Below are 15,987 nucleotides of genomic sequence, written 5' to 3'. Positions count from 1 at the left end.
ATTTGCAGATGACACAATTGCTGGGTGGAAGGGTGAGCTATGAGGAGGACGCAGTGATGCTGCATTGTGATTTGGACAGGGTGAGTGAACAAGCAAATCCATGGCAGATGGGAGTATAATATGGATAAATATGAAGCTATCCACTTTGGTAGCAAACATACTGAGGCAGTTTATTATTTGAATAGATGTAAATTGAGAGGGGGAATGTTCAATGAGACCCAGGTGTCCTTGTGCACCAGTTGCTCAAAGTAAGCACACAGGTGCAGCAAACAGTAAAGGCGGCAAGGTATATTTTGCCCTTCATAGCAAACAGATTCAAATCCAGAAATAAAGGCACATTGCCCTGCATAACTGCAGCAATGCAAGACCACAACTAGTACATTGTGTATATTTTGGTCTCTTTATCTAAGAAAGGATATTCTTGCTTTACAGAGTGTTTACCAAATTAATTCCTGGAATGGCAGTACGGACGTATGAGGTGAGATTGAATTGGTGGGATTGTATTCACTGAAGTTTAGAAGGGGGATCTCATAGAAATCTATAAAATTATAGCAGGACCAGACAGCTTAGATGAAGAAACAATGTTCCTGATGGTTAGGGACTCCAGAACTAGGAGTCATTGTTTAAGGATAAAGGGCAAACATTTTAGGACTAAAATAAGGAGAAATTTATTTACCTAGAGACTAGTGAGCCTTTGGAATTCACTGTCACAAAGTTGTTGAGGCCAAAACATTGTGTATTTAAGGAGGTAAATAAGTCTTGATGCTAAAGAGATCGGGGGGGCGGAATTAGGGTATTGTTCTCAATAATCAGCCATGATCATACAGTCACAGAGCTTAACACCATAGAAATACACCCTTCAGTCCAACTCGTCCATGCTGACCAGATATCCTAAATTAATCTAGTCCCATTTGCCAGCATATCGTTCGAAACCCTTCTTACTCACATACCCATCCAAATGCCTTTTAAATGTTGAAACTGTACCAGTCTCCGCCATTTCCTTTGGCAGCTCATTCCATACACACACACATCACCCTCTGTTGCCCTTAAGTCTCTGATTATACTGAATGGTGGAGCAGACTCAAGAGGTCAAATGGCCTACCCTTCCTCCTGTCTTCTATGCTTCTATCAGTAATGTGACTATTGTATTCCAGACATAATAATTAAAACTAAATTAAGTTGATGGAATTTGACCTCATGTCTCCAGAGCAGCAGTCTGGAATTCTAGATTATTACTCCCGTTACATTGATGCTACTCCAATATTATCACAATGTAAATACAGTACAGGGTATGAACATAGCTGATCATCTAACTCAGTACTCTTTCTCCATATCCTTGGATCCCTTTGGTCCTAAGAACTCTTCCTTGAAAATCTTTAAAGTTTTAACCTCAACAGTTTCCCATAGCAGAGAATTCCACAGGCTCACCACTCTTAGGGTCTAAAAACAAAGTCCTCCTCATCTCTGCTAAATGACCTATCCCATATCCTCATGACCACTGATTCTGGACTCTCCAGTTATCGAGTACATCCTCACTCCACCTACCCTGCCTTGTCCTGTGAGAATTTTCGTAGGTTTCTATGAGATCTTTGCTCACTCTTAAATTCCAGTGAACATAATCCAAACTGATCCAGTCTCTCTTCATACATCAATCCTGCCATCCTAGAAAGCAGGCTGGTAAACCTTCTTTCCACTCCCTCAATAGTCAGAACATACTTCCTCAGCAAAGGAGGTCAAAACTGTGCACAATACTCCACAAATAGTCTTATCAATGGCCTGGACAGTTGCAGCAAAACATTCCTACTTATTTACTCAAATCCTCTCACCTGACAGCCATCATGACATTTGCCTTCTTAATTGCCCGTTGCACCTCCATACTTACTGTCAGCAACTGGTGTACGAAGCCACCCTCTTTCATTGCATGTCGGCCTTTCTTAATCTATTGCCCTTCATATAAAAATCACTCACTCACTCAGCTTGTCCAAGTGACAGTGAAGTATCTCTGCTTCCTCCTTCAAGTTCAGCCGCCCACTGAGGTTTGTGCCACCTACAAACTTGGAGATATTATTTTTAGTTCCCTCATCTAAATCATGAATGTAGATTGTAAATAGCTGAGGTCCAAGCACTGATCCCTGTGGTATCTCACTAGCTACTGGCTAGTGATCAGAAAAAAGGTCAGTTTATTCCTACTGTTTGTTTTCTGTCTGCTAACCAGTTCTATACTTGCGGAACATTTCAGAGAACGCCTCTGGGACACCCGGACCAACCAACCCAACCACCCCGTGGCTCAACACTTCAACTCTCCCTCCCACTCCACCAAGGACATGCAGGTCCTTGGACTCCTCCATCGCCAGACCATGGCAACACGACGGCTGGAGGAAGAGCGCCTCGTCTTCCGCCTAGGAACCCTCCAACCACAAGGGATGAACTCAGATTTCTCCAGTTTCCTCATTTCCCCTTCCCCCACCTTGTCTCAGTCCCAACCCTCGAACTCAGCACCACCTTCCTAACCTGCAATCTTCTTCCTCTCCGCCCCACCCCCACTCCAGCCTATCACTCTCACCTTAACCTCCTTCCACCTATCGCATTTCCAACGCCCCTCCCCCAAGTCCCTCCTCCCTACCTTTTATCTTAGCCTGCTCGGCACACTTTCCTCATTCCTGAAGAAGGGCTCATGACCGAAACGTCAATTCTCCTACTCCTTAGATGCTGCCTGACCTGCTGCACTTTTCCAGCAACACATTTTCAGTTCTCTATCTACGTCAGTACACTTTGTCCAATCTCATGTGCTCTAACTTTACATGCTAATCTTTTCTGTGGGACTTTATTGAAGCCTTCGGTAAGTCCAAGTAAATCATATTCTCTGCTCCCCTCCATATCAAGCCCCCTTGGACCACAAGCCTCATTCCAAATGAAGGGCTTATGTTCAAAACGTCAATTCTCCTGCTTGCTGGATACTGCCTGACCAGCTGTGCTTTTCCAGCACCACACTCTTTGACTCTGATCTCCACTACCCGCAGTCCTCATTTTCCTCTCCATATCAACTCCACTGACTATACCTTGAAAGATTCCAGTAGATTTGTCAACCACAATTTCATAAATGCACGTTGCCTCGGTCAGATCTCTTCACTGTTTTCCAAATGCTCTGCTCTTAAATCTTTTATAATAGACTCTAGCACTTTTCCCAGTGCCAATGTCAAGCTAATCAGATATTAATTTCCTGTTTTCTCTCTACCTCTCTTTTAAATAATGGAATTGCATAAGCTACCCTTCACTCCATGGGAACTGTTCAAGAGCGGACAGAATCTAGAAAGATGGCCACCAATGCATTTACTACTTCTCCTGCCATTTCCTTAAGTGCTCTGGATGTAAGTTATCAATTCCCCAACACCATTTTCCTACTAATACTGACTTTATAAATTTCACTTGCTCTCTAGAACCTGTGCTCCCCAATATTTTTGGGAGGTTATTTGTGTCATCCATTATAAAGACAGAATCAAAGTATGTATTTAATTGGTCTGGAATTTCTTTGTTCCTCATTCTAATTTCTCCTGTTTCTGACTGTCAAGGTACCTATATTTGTCTTCACTACTTTTTTCTCTTTTCATACCTATTTTACAATTAGCTTTATGTTTCCCACCAGCTTATTCTCTACTCTATTTTCTAATTTCCGACAATTGAACACTGATGAACATCATCTGGAATATAATGTACAGATTTGGTCTTATTTTAGAAAGCCTGCAGATCCATCGGAAGCAGTTCAGAGAAAGTATACTCAACTGGTACCACAGAGGGACTATTTTGAGAGGAAGATTTGAACAGGCTTGACTTTTATCTATTTTTAGAAAAATTAGAAGTAGTCTCTTGGAAACATACAAGATCGTGAGGGGACCTAACAAGGTGGATGTTGAAAAGAGAGATTATAACTACAAGAAACTTGTGAAAGCGAAGTCATGTTTAGCCAATTCTTTAGAGTTCTTTGAACAAGTAACATGCATTATGGCTAAAACGAAAGTCATGAATACCCTGTATTTCAATTTCCAGAAGGCATTTGATAAAGTGCCACATCCAAGGTAATTGTGGAAAATAGAACCTCCAAGTGTAAGGTATAACATAGTGACATGAATAGAAAATTGACTACCGAATAGGAATTGGCAGTGGTCATAATGGGTCTTTTCTAGTTGGCAAGACATAACAAGTGGTGTGCCATAGAAATCAGTGGTGATGCCAGTGTTTCAAAATTCATATAAATAATAATTATATTGTTAAATTTGCAGACAACAAAAATTGGTGAAAAAATAACGTAGACAAAAGGTTAAGTGAGTAAGCAAAGATTTCACAAATTGAGTATAATGTGGGAAAATGTGAAATAGTCCATTTTGACAGAAACAATAGAAAAAGGGGAGCGATTGCACAGCACTGAGGTGCAGAAGGATCTGGTTGTCCTATTGCTGGATGCACAAAAGGCTTGAATCATTTGCAGGAAAGCTCAAAAAATATTCTCAGTTAATGAGAGGAGAACTGAACACCAAAGTAGTGAAGTTATGCTTCAGTCCTATAGGCCACTGATGGGATCACAGCTGGAGTACTGTGTACCATAATGGTCTTTTTTAAGCAAAGATGTAATTGCATCGGACATTGTTCAGAGGAGGCTTACGAGACTAATAAGTTAAATGGGTGGGTTGCCTTATGAGCAAGATTGGACAGGCTGCTATCCATTGAAATGTAGAGGAATAAGAGGTAACTTAAATTAAACAAGATCCTAAGTGTAGAAGAAGGGTGAAAAACATTTTCTCTTGTAGGCGAATTGAGAACTACAAATCAAATGTTCAAGATAATGGGTTCCCATTTAAGACAGGGATAAGGAGAAATATTTTCTTGGAAGGTCACACGTCTTGACAAGGCTCTTCCTCACAAGAAAGGGAAACAGTCTTTTGAATATTTTAAAATGGATACTTCTTAGTAAGTAAAGGAATTAAATATTATTAGGGGTAGGCAGAAATATGAAGCTGAGGTTCCAATCATATTCTCGAGGGGTCAAATGGCCTACTCCTGCTGCTAACTCCTTTATTTCTATGTATTTATGCATAATTTAAAAATAAGGGGGGGGACTCAGTTAAGATAGAAGCAAGGGGAAATTATTTCTCTCAGAGGATTGATAATCTTCAGAACTCATCACCCCATCAAGTACTCTCCTTCCCAGAACGTGGAGGCGGCAGGATTACAAAATACATTTAAAGCAGAGGTATTTAGATTCTTAACTTACAAAGAAGTCAAAGGCTATAATGAGATCAGCCATAATTTTATTCAATATTACAGCAAGCTGGAGGGTATTAATATCCTACAGCAGGCCCGTTAGCCTGACCTCGGTCATTGGTAAGATTCTAGAGTCCACAATTAAGGATCAGATTGCAGAGTACTTGGAAGTACATGGTTAAACAGAGCGGAGTCAGATTGGCTTTGTCAAGGGAGATCATGCTGACAAAGCTGTTAGAATTCCTTGAAAGGGTAACAATCAAATTAGACAAAGGATGCCAGTAAACATGATCTATTTGATTTCCAGAAAGTTTTTAACAAGGTGCCGTACAGGAGACTGCTAAATAAGATAAGAACCTATAGTGTTAGGGGCAAGGTATTGTAATGGATAGAGGATTGGCTAACTGGCAGAAAGTAGACAGTAGAAATAAGGGGGTTGTTTTCAGAACAGTACCATGTAACTAGTGGCGTTCCACAGGGGTCAGTGTTAGGACCATAAAAATTCACATTATACCATTACAGTCTGAACGAAGGAACCAAGTTTCCAGATAATGAAAATATAGGTGTCCAGGAAGGTCGTCTTGAGGAAGCGGGGAGGCTGCACATGATAGAAGAGCGTGCAAAGAAGTAGGGGATGCAATACAATGTGACAAAGTATGAGTTTATGCACTTTATTAGGAAGAATAGAGGTGTGAACTATTTTCCAGCACGGAAAGGCTTTGGCATAAAGGGACTTGGGAGTCCTAGTTCAAAATTCTCTTAAGATTAACATGCAGATTCAGTCGGCAGTTAGAAAGACAAATAGGGGAGGCAACAGCCGACTGGTATTATCGCTGTACTGTTAATCCAGAGACCCAGATAATGTTCTGGGGATCCAAGATTGAATCACGCCACAACAGATGGTGGAATGTGAATTCAATAAAAACCTGGAATTATACATCTAAAAGTGACCATTAAATTATTGTTGATTATTGGAAAACTCAAAGTTCACTAATGCCCTTTCGTGAAGGAATCTGCTGACCTACCCTAGTCTGGCCTACATGACTGCAGACCCACAGCAATGCCCTCTGGGAAATTAGGAATAGCCAGCAACACCTTTATCCTATGAATGATTTATTTTTAAACTGCAATGTTTGCATTCATTTCAAGAGGGCTAGAACACAAAAGCAGGAATGTACTGCTGAGTCTGTACAAGGCTCTGGTCAGACTATTGTGAGCTATTTTGGGCTAAGGAAGGATGTGCTGGCATTGGAGGGGAGCCAGAGGAGGATTATAAGAATGATCCCAAGGATAAAAGGGTTTGTCTATGAGGATTGGTTGAAGTCTCTGGGTCAGTACTAGATGCAGTTTAGAAGCATGAAGGGGATCTGATTGAAACTTATAGAATACTGAGAGGCCTGTACAGAGTAGACATGGAGAAGATATTTCCACTAGTAGGGGAGACTAGGACCCACGGGCACAGCCTCAGAGTGAAGGGATAACTTTAGAAATGAAACGAGAAGAGATTTCTTCAGCCAAAGGATGATTAATCTGTAGAACTCATTGCTGTAGAGGGCTGTGGACTCCAAGTCATTGAGTGTATTTTAGGTTCTTAATTGGTAAGAGGGTCAAGAGTTATGGAGAGAAGGCAGGAGAATGGGGGTGTAAAACACATCAACCACAATCAAATAGCGGAGCAAACTCAATGGGCAGAATGGTCTAATGCTGCTCCAATGTCCTATGGTCACAGTCAGAGTTTTACATGCAAAGAGGCCCTTTGGTCCATCACAGTTGTGCCTGTCATCAAACACCTATCAGCTCTAGTGGGCCCATTCTTGCATGGTTATTGTCTTGGCTAGGAAATACTTCTTAATTTTACTTTATTTCCCCAACAGCATTTTTGAAAGTGACCCCTGCATTTTGTACGCCTCTGGGGCTTTGGTCTTCTGATTATACCCAGGGCTCTTTGAAGGTTTTGGTCCCACTCTTCTCCTTTACAAGTACATGCTGACCCTGCATTTTCATTATTTTCTCTTTGAATGACTCCTGCTGTTCCAGTGTGGACTTTCCGACAAGCAGCTGCTCCCGTTTCATTTCAGCAAGATTCTGTCTCATTTAAAATCAGCCTTCCCCGAATTCAAAACCTTAATTTCTAGTCCATCTTTGCCCTTTTCAATGTCTACCTAACCCTGAATGAGTTATGGTCATTATCACCAAAATGCTCTCCCGCTGATATTTCTATCAGCTTCGTACGCTGAAATTAGGTTCAGCACTGCCTCATACTCTTGCTCCAAATTCCTATGCTTATGTAGACCTTCAGCATTCAGTCTGAATTTATTGCATTGTCTGGATAAGATATTTAAAGAGTTACTATAAAATCATGTTCCATAGACACATATAACAACTTTTAAGATCAGAATGCAGGTATAATGACTCTGCAATAAAATAGAAGCATCTACAATTGAAAACAATTTAGAACGTGCTGCATTTGCCAAGCTCCTTGGTGGCATAATAACTTTAGAATAAAGTCATCTGGTAGAAATTGAGCATTGCTGAGAAAAACAACACAATTTTGAATGTTTTCATCTTGCATACACCCAAGACAATTCACAAGAAATATTATTACTAAGGTAATTTCCTTTTAATTAGCAGCATTAGAACAGACTGTTGATTGGTCGATAAGTGGACTCAGATTGGCAGAAGCATTGCCGTAGAGAATACACCCATTAGATGATGCCTGACTGTTACCTGTCAGCCTTGTTTCAATTTTAAATGACGTACATTAATTACCCATGTACAATCTAGTACAAATTTTTGAATACCAAACCAAATGCTTAAAATCAGATGCTAATTGCCTGATTTAAGTGACTTTGGCAATCATGGTAAGAAATGTAAGCAACTGATTTTCTGTTTAACTTCCCTGGTTTGGCATTTGAAATGTTATCAGTTCTCCCTTTTATACACAAAATTTAAATTAACCCAACCATACTCGTTACTTATCCAGGCAGCTGTGGCATTCTTTAAGTGGCATTATAATCTGAGAAACATCAAGCCCAGATCAAGCTGATAAATAAAATTAAAATTCAAACTAATACAGTCTGACTATATTGCTTGCCTCTACTATTTCCACAGTAGATCCATACAGGGAAGTAATGTCAGTCAACCTGTGTAACCTAATGCAGCAAATATTGAAAGCATTTATTTCTAAAGATTTTACAAATTTTTATAAATATTCCATGAAATATTTGAAAATAGAACCTTGGGAAAATAAATACTCCCAATGTACTAATTAGTTTTAGTAATGACCTGACCTTGTGTTGGGCAGCATCCAAAATAAACTCAGCCCTGACTCCATTATTTTCTGGACTTCGATAATCAAACAGGGAATTGGTGAGGTATGTTAATCCCTTGCTGTTCAGACTTTCACCACAACTGAAGAAACAGGCTTCCTTCAAAGAAAAACGTGATACAATTGTTAAGTTTGATTTAAAAGTGGAATCAAAAATAATTTCTATGTAATTACCTATCAAGTATATAAATAAGAATTGAGTTCATTTATTTCATTACTCAAATAAATCAGCTTTTGATTTTAGCCATTTTAACATTTGCATCCATTCAACAAAACACCACACTGACAATTTCTAGTTGAGTCTTAATTGCCCCAATCAAGTTATTTGGCAGCTGAAGTACATTGTGTCATTTTTATTAATGAATTACAATAAAATTGAACCATTACTATACATACGATGAAGATGTTTCACTATAAAGTAATTGGCATTAGCCAGCAAAACAACAAAAAGAATTTGCTGACAAAAAGACATTGTACTTGCAATGTGACTCACCTGTAATTACCTGTACATTGTGGAGAGGAAGAACTAACCTGTTCCAATTTACCATAATCAATTTGCTGGATGGTTTGCACCAATCTGATTTTAGCTGTGATAAATGGAATTTCATCCATACTCACCCTATTATTAAGAGCTTACTGGATATGCACAGTAGTTGCTCATGAAACCACACAAAAATCTAGGCTAATAAATAATTGCAAAAATACACTTTTACCAATGTGGATTTATGCACAGATGTGGCAAAAACGTTTCCTCCTATGAGAGAATCTAGAAAGAGGGATCACTGTTTCAAATAATGGGTCATCTATTTAAGACAGTCAAGGGGAGAATTTATTTCTCCGGGTTGTGAATCTTGGGAACTCTTCCTCAAGAGGCGATGCAAGCAGAATCTTTGAATATTTTGAAGGCAACAGTGGATACATTCTTCATTAGGAAAGGAAAGTAGGAATGTGGAATATTAAGATATGCTATTTATTAAGGTATGTTATTTAATATCCAGCTATAACTAGTTAAATTTAAAGCCAAACCTTCAATTTCCTGAAGGAGACATACACCTAAATAGCAAGCATATTGCCCAAGATACCTTCCAGAAAACAGCTTCAGTATTTTGCACAGATCTACACTGAAATATTTGTGTAGTATAAAGTGGCCGAAAAGTTAGAAAATCTAGATGAAAGATAATGCAGGAAGGAGGAACGCCTTGCAGAGAAGTTACAAACTTGATTCTCCATAGCACAACGCCATGTGGTTCAATTTAATAAACAGATTATAAATTTATAAATTAGGTCAAAGTTTTGTTTAATTTTCCATATTTTTCATTTAATAGCTTCTGACTGCCTCAAAAAGCTAGAAAATAAAAGTGCTCAATTACACTGAAAATTCTTCCAAAAAACTTTAAATTAGATAAAAATCTTGCTTAATGAAAATAAAATCTTCATTAGCACATCTCTAAAAGCACATCAAAATAATATAAAAATTCTGCAGGTCCAAAAATGCACACCCACAAAAACCTCCCATCCCATCAAATGATATCAGACCTTGTTCTTTGCCAAAAATCACTCAGTTCCAGGATTATTATGGAAAGCAAAGATAGCCCCTGGCTTCTTTTCTCTACTGCCAATTGTCTTATTAAATCCTTTTTGCCTTTTCTTGCCTGTCTCAATCAATAGTAAGCGCCAGAAGCTCATGGACTCCTTTATCACGAAAATATCAACCAATAATTCAATGCTTTGTTTGCAAATTACTCCATCATCTAGCTCATCCAGTTGAAGTCTTCCTGTGCTAGCTCTCAATCACTCTAGCTTTTTTTCCTCCGATCCCTTCTCATTCACTCTGTGAACTCATTCTGTCTGAGACCCACATCCTGCTTCCCTGACCTTATTCCAACAAAATTGCTAACCACCAACTTCCTTCCTTGCAACTTCTGCCAGTTAAGAGGCAGAAAGATCATAACTACTGCCCTCAGCCCCACTACAAATCACCAATGATGCCATCATACTCTCTGCCATAGTCTGAGGTTGAGATCTAAATCCAGAATATTGGATTGCTATCTCATACTCAGCTGAATTTCTGATATCATTCTCTCATCGCAAAGGCTACTAATTTTTATCCCAACTCAAACCTCAGCCCAATGGTAACTGAAAATCTAGTTCAAGCCAACACTGCCTTGATTATTCAAATGCTCTGTTTTTCTACAAAGATAAGCTGACGCAGAAATCAAAAATTCATTGTCTGCTGACTCCTTATCTCGTGATGCATCTTCAAACTTACAACTCTCCAAACAGCCTGTTTAACAGCCCTGCTCCTTCACCCTATCATTGTCAACCTTCAGCATTATTGACTGTATGCTCTGGAATTCACTCTCAAAACTATCCCACCTCTCTCCTCTTTAAAATTTGAGATTTTTTTTTCTATTACATAATAAGATGTCATGTAAATGCAATTGTTATTTTAATAAAATATTCAATTACTCACAGTTTCACTTCTGTTTGATGGCTCTTCAAAGTCTTTCACACCCATTATTCCCTTAAGGCAGAAAGCCTTGCATCCCACAAAACCCATCTGGCAGTCAAAGAAAAGTTCTCCCATCATCAGCACCTTAAGAAATAGTAGGTATCATTATAGCTAAATTGCATACAAATGTGAAAATGCTTTGCATCATCTTGTAAAAGACCATTAGTTACAGTGCAAATCTTTAAAATAATCGTTCGTTTTAAATTTGAACAGTGTAAGAAAAATGCAAATGTAGAGGTCAATAGAAATCACAAGAGCTTGCTGTAAAATAAAGCAAGTGCAAGTTAGTATTTCACATTATAACTCAGGAATTGCCCTGAAAGTAATTATTTCTCAATAATGAATTCATGGGCATTTCACAAGTAATTTGGATGGTATGGCAGCACACTGGTTAGCACTGTTGCCTTACAGCACCAGGGAGCTGGAATTCCAGCCTTGGGTGACTGTCTGTCACTGCCTGCATGGGTTTTTGCCAGGTGCTCCAATTTCCTCACATAGTGCAGGATAGATTAATTGACGATGCTAATTTTCCCTGTAGAGTCCACAGATACATAAGCTAGGTGGATTGGTCATGGTAAATGCAGGGTTATGCTTATAGGGTGGAAGTATGGTTGGATGCTCTTTGAAAGGTGGGTGCAGGCTCAGTGGGCCAAATAATCTCTATCTGCATTGTAAGGATTCTATAATTATGATGCTCTCCCTTGTGGTTTCCACTGTGCTCCTTTTAAATGGAAGGTCAGAAAATAAAAGTTAATTACAAGAAAAATTTAAATTGTATCCTTGACAGATTCCTAATATTAGACTCCAAGTAACCAGTTGCAAACTGACAGAACAAATTGCTTTATCTTTTTTCTTGGAAATTTGTCCTGTAATGGGAACAGCTAGTAGTTCATCAAATCAATGCCAAAGTAGTAAATTTATGACCAGGTCTAGTCTCAAACTAACAATGGTGGTGTAAACAAAACTGCAGTTTTCTTATATTCTGACACTGAGCAAAATGTGTGGGACGATCCCAGTTTTTTGCAGATAAGCTGGAAAAGTATGCGTAAAAAAAAAGAAATCACATCCACACACTGGCAAGGTCTGTTTTTTTTTCCCTCAGTTTTAAGTTTTTTGCTGAAGGATTTTGAGGAATGCTGTCTTAAGAAAGCAGGATGAAATGCAACTTTATTTAAGTGGTGTTAATGTTCAACAATATGATACTGTTTTATTGGCTACTCCTTTTCCAAATTTTGAACAGCACAATTGTTAAATTGGACGCTGTATAATCTGGAACAAGTGCAACACTAAAGGTTCCATTTATGTGCTGTAACTCATTGTAAAGATAACTGATTACATTGTTCACAATACAAATACATAATTATGCAGAGAATGACTGTAGTTTTATTTGCAACTCTGCTCTATTTAGGAATTTGAACTCCTGCACAGCTATGAGCAATGTGAATATAGATCTTGTTTTAAGGAAGATTTCTACCACAATTTATCAATGTCTAATGAAAATCTGCTGTTAGATACAGTGATAACTCAAGTCTTGACCATTTCTCACACATAATGCTCCCAATTGACATCCATATGCATACTTTTAATAGAAACAATAGATTCTATTTGGCATATTTTTTTTCATGAAGAGATCCCTCCGTATTTGTCAGTTCATAAAACAGAAGTGCTTCCACAAACTGTCAAGACAATGGTTTCAATTCAAGATAAGTAGCATTCTTATTGACACAATTTAGAGATGCCGGTATTGGACTTTTATACACATTTCAATTCAGGAAATCACAGAAAACTCTAATGAAAGTGAAGATATTTATATGCATATTAATAACAGTGAATTAACAGATCAACAACAAGATGTCTTCACAGGAAGCTTTATTACCATGCTGATCAATAAATTGAGAAATACCTCAACAGTTGTCCCTTCTTGCTCCCAGCAAAGCACTTCTTTGGATTTCACTTTCTGAGGGCTGTAATAGCTGCTCTCCGTTTGCATTTCTGTCAACTGTAACAATATGACAATACCTCCATTCAAATGTTACATTTTATCAATAAGTAGTCATAACCTGTCATCCCAATACACAAAATTGCTGCAGACAAATTAATCTTTTTTTTTGTTTCAACCAAATGCAGCTATTACACAGGAAACAGGTGGAGAAAAAACAGCTGCAACATATTATCCACATCAGGATATAAGGCTCACTGTTGACTATAGTTTAATCACATTGAGATAATGACATGTATTTTGAACATGAGGTTAATGTTAAACTTCTCATGTTAACAATTTCTTTGCATCTGCTAGTCAAATACCTTCATCACTGTCAAACCTATATCTATATTTTTACTGAATAATTATGCAACTGATGTGAAAATTAGGAAACATCACGTACACCAATGATTCAAATACAAAATCTTCTTAGAAATGACTTCAGAGAATATTAATATTTATAAAATTTCAACAATCATATCTCAGAACTAATGGTATCCAGCAACAAAATACCATCATAATCAATCAGTAAGAAATTTTCAAAGCTGTCAGATTGAATTCAGATTCCAAACCATTACCAACGGTTAACTTACCCTTGGCAATTATATCAATTACACTGTCATGATTGTAAGCAATATTCATTCCTACAGTATGGAAATACCCACAGCTCTCATTACAAATCCATTTGAACTACTCCTGTTGTGTAACTCATGTTACACATGTTGGCTTTTCATAGCTATGTTAATATGCCTAAGGTAAAGAGTTGTGCATAACCTGTACTCTTTATTACCTAACCAGCTTCATCTGTCAGCAATTACTCTAGAGGAAAAGCAATTAATTGATTAAAGGAATTCAAAATCTAGAAGAACAATTTCTAGCATTATTCAATCAACAATAGGATTAATTTAGCATCATGTTATACTGGAATGGTCCCAGCTACACACAAAAACACTGCAACAACTTGACTCTATCTCTGACCCAAGTTAAGTGTAAATGAATTGTGAACATTTTTACTCAGTAAATAGAACAATTTTAAATAACATTTCTAGAAATTGGCGTGATTATACAAGACTTGGTAATCATACATTGTAAAATATTCACAATTACAGCTGGATCCTTCAACATGTTAAATGAAAACAGAACAAAATGCCAAGATAAATTTTAAAATGTATTTGAGAAGTCCTGAAATTTGTTCTCAATAAAATATTATATTTCAATTTTGCTAAATTAAGTTAAAAACTTAATCCATTCCAAATAGTTACAGTTTATATTAATGCATTATTTTTAAGCAGCTACCCCGAAGCTACTGTTTTAAGTTTCTTTACTCATATGGCATTTTTCTACGTTAAACAATTAATACTGTAATTCTATGTTACTTTCATCTGGACAAACCACATTAAATTCTCCAGCCATTTAACCTCACCCCGAAACACTTGATAGAAGCTGAGATTGTTGAAAGAAATATATTTTTTAGATACAAACAAGCTGGGCAGCTTATACCAAGTCCAGAAACTAAAAGGATCAAAGTTAAAAATAAGTGAAAAAAATAAGAAAAGATAAAGGTAAGTTATTTCATTAAAAAAAAGCTGAACCCTAGAGGCATATAGACTGAACATTCAATGGATTAATTTAGCAATGCACTTAATCACTTTATTTTTACTCAATTTTTTTTTAAATCAACCTGTTCAGAGATATTATTACACACCACTGGAGCAGATGGGACTTGAACTTGGGCCTACCGGGACAGGGACAGGGACAGGGACAGGGACAGGGACAGGGACAGGGACAGGGACCCGAACGCTGCGCCACAATAATTAATTTAACCCTACAAATATGAAATGAAAATATTTAAATTTGCATAATATTACTGTCTTCAAACAGTATTTGACAATAATTTTCAGAATGAATTCATTTTCATATGCTGCACTTTATTTGGTTTAACTCCTGAATTAGATTTACAATTTTACCATAAGACTTCCACTAACTGTTTGCCTATTCTTCAGTTTCATTCTCAAAAATCTACATCTATGGGCTGCAGGAGACAGAGGATGATGACAGATGATTGTTGTTCAGACCGGAAGCCTGGGAACAGAGGTGTACCACAAGGATCAGTACTGGGTCCACTATTGTTCATCTTTCATATAAAATGACTTGGATGAGACGTCGTTAGCAAGTTTGTGGATGACACCAAAATTGGTGGTATAGCAAACCTTAGATCATCTAAAAGTACAAGAGGAGCTTGATCAACTGGGCCAAGGAATGCCAGATAGAGTTAAATTTAGATATGCAAGGTGTTAAAATTTGGTAAGGCAAACCAGGACAGGACTTATACAGTTAATGATAGGGCTCTGGGGAATATTGTCAAACAGAGAGACTTAGGGGTGCAGGTACACAGTTTCTTGAAAGTGGTTTCACAGGTAGACAGGGTGGTGAAGAGAATGTTTAACACTCTTGCCTTCAGTCAAAGCACTGAGTACAGGAGGTGGGACGTCATGTTACAGCTTTTCAAGACATTGCTAAGACCACACTTGGAGTACTGTGTAGAATTCTGGTCACCCTGATATAGCAAGGATTTTATTAAACTGGAAAGGGTGCAAAAATGATTAACAAAGATATTACCAAGACTGTAAGGCTTGTATTATAAGGAGAAGCTAAATAGTCTGGGACTTTTTCCCTGATACAGGTTTATAAAATCATGCGGGACATACGTAAGATGAATAGCAAAGGTCTTTTCCCCAGGGTAGTAGAGTCTAAAACTAGAGGGCATACATTTAAGGTGAGAGAGGAGAGATTAAAAGGGACCTAAGGGGCAATTTTTCACAGAGGATGGTGGCGTAGATGGAACAAGTTGTCAGAGGAAGTGGTAGAAACAGGTACAATTACAACATTTAAAAGATATTTGGTCAGGTA

The 15,987-nt window shown here is 37.9% G+C and overlaps 1 protein-coding gene across 5 annotated transcripts in view; it reads right to left on the bottom strand.

Moving 5' to 3' along the window:
• Window positions 1-15,987, bottom strand: part of LOC140476882 (intermembrane lipid transfer protein VPS13B-like) — a 957,534-nt gene that overhangs the window by 794,350 nt on the left and 147,197 nt on the right. For all 5 annotated transcript variants that reach the window (XR_011960620.1, XM_072569770.1, XM_072569768.1 and 2 more), the window contains exons 9-11: window positions 13,000-13,095; window positions 11,058-11,180; window positions 8,547-8,684 (exon numbers count right to left, since the gene is read on the bottom strand). Coding sequence is in view for 4 of the 5 variants with exons in the window: in XM_072569770.1 (XP_072425871.1) it covers window positions 8,547-8,684; window positions 11,058-11,180; window positions 13,000-13,095 (357 nt within the window). In the remaining variant the exon portion in view is untranslated. The remainder of the gene's footprint in view (window positions 1-8,546; window positions 8,685-11,057; window positions 11,181-12,999; window positions 13,096-15,987) is intronic.

This window comes from Chiloscyllium punctatum, chromosome 5 (genome assembly GCF_047496795.1).
Source record: "Chiloscyllium punctatum isolate Juve2018m chromosome 5, sChiPun1.3, whole genome shotgun sequence".
Taxonomy (NCBI): Eukaryota; Metazoa; Chordata; class Chondrichthyes; order Orectolobiformes; family Hemiscylliidae; genus Chiloscyllium; species Chiloscyllium punctatum.
The sequence above is the reverse complement of the archived record's forward strand: the minus strand, read 5'-3'. Positions and strand labels throughout refer to the sequence as shown.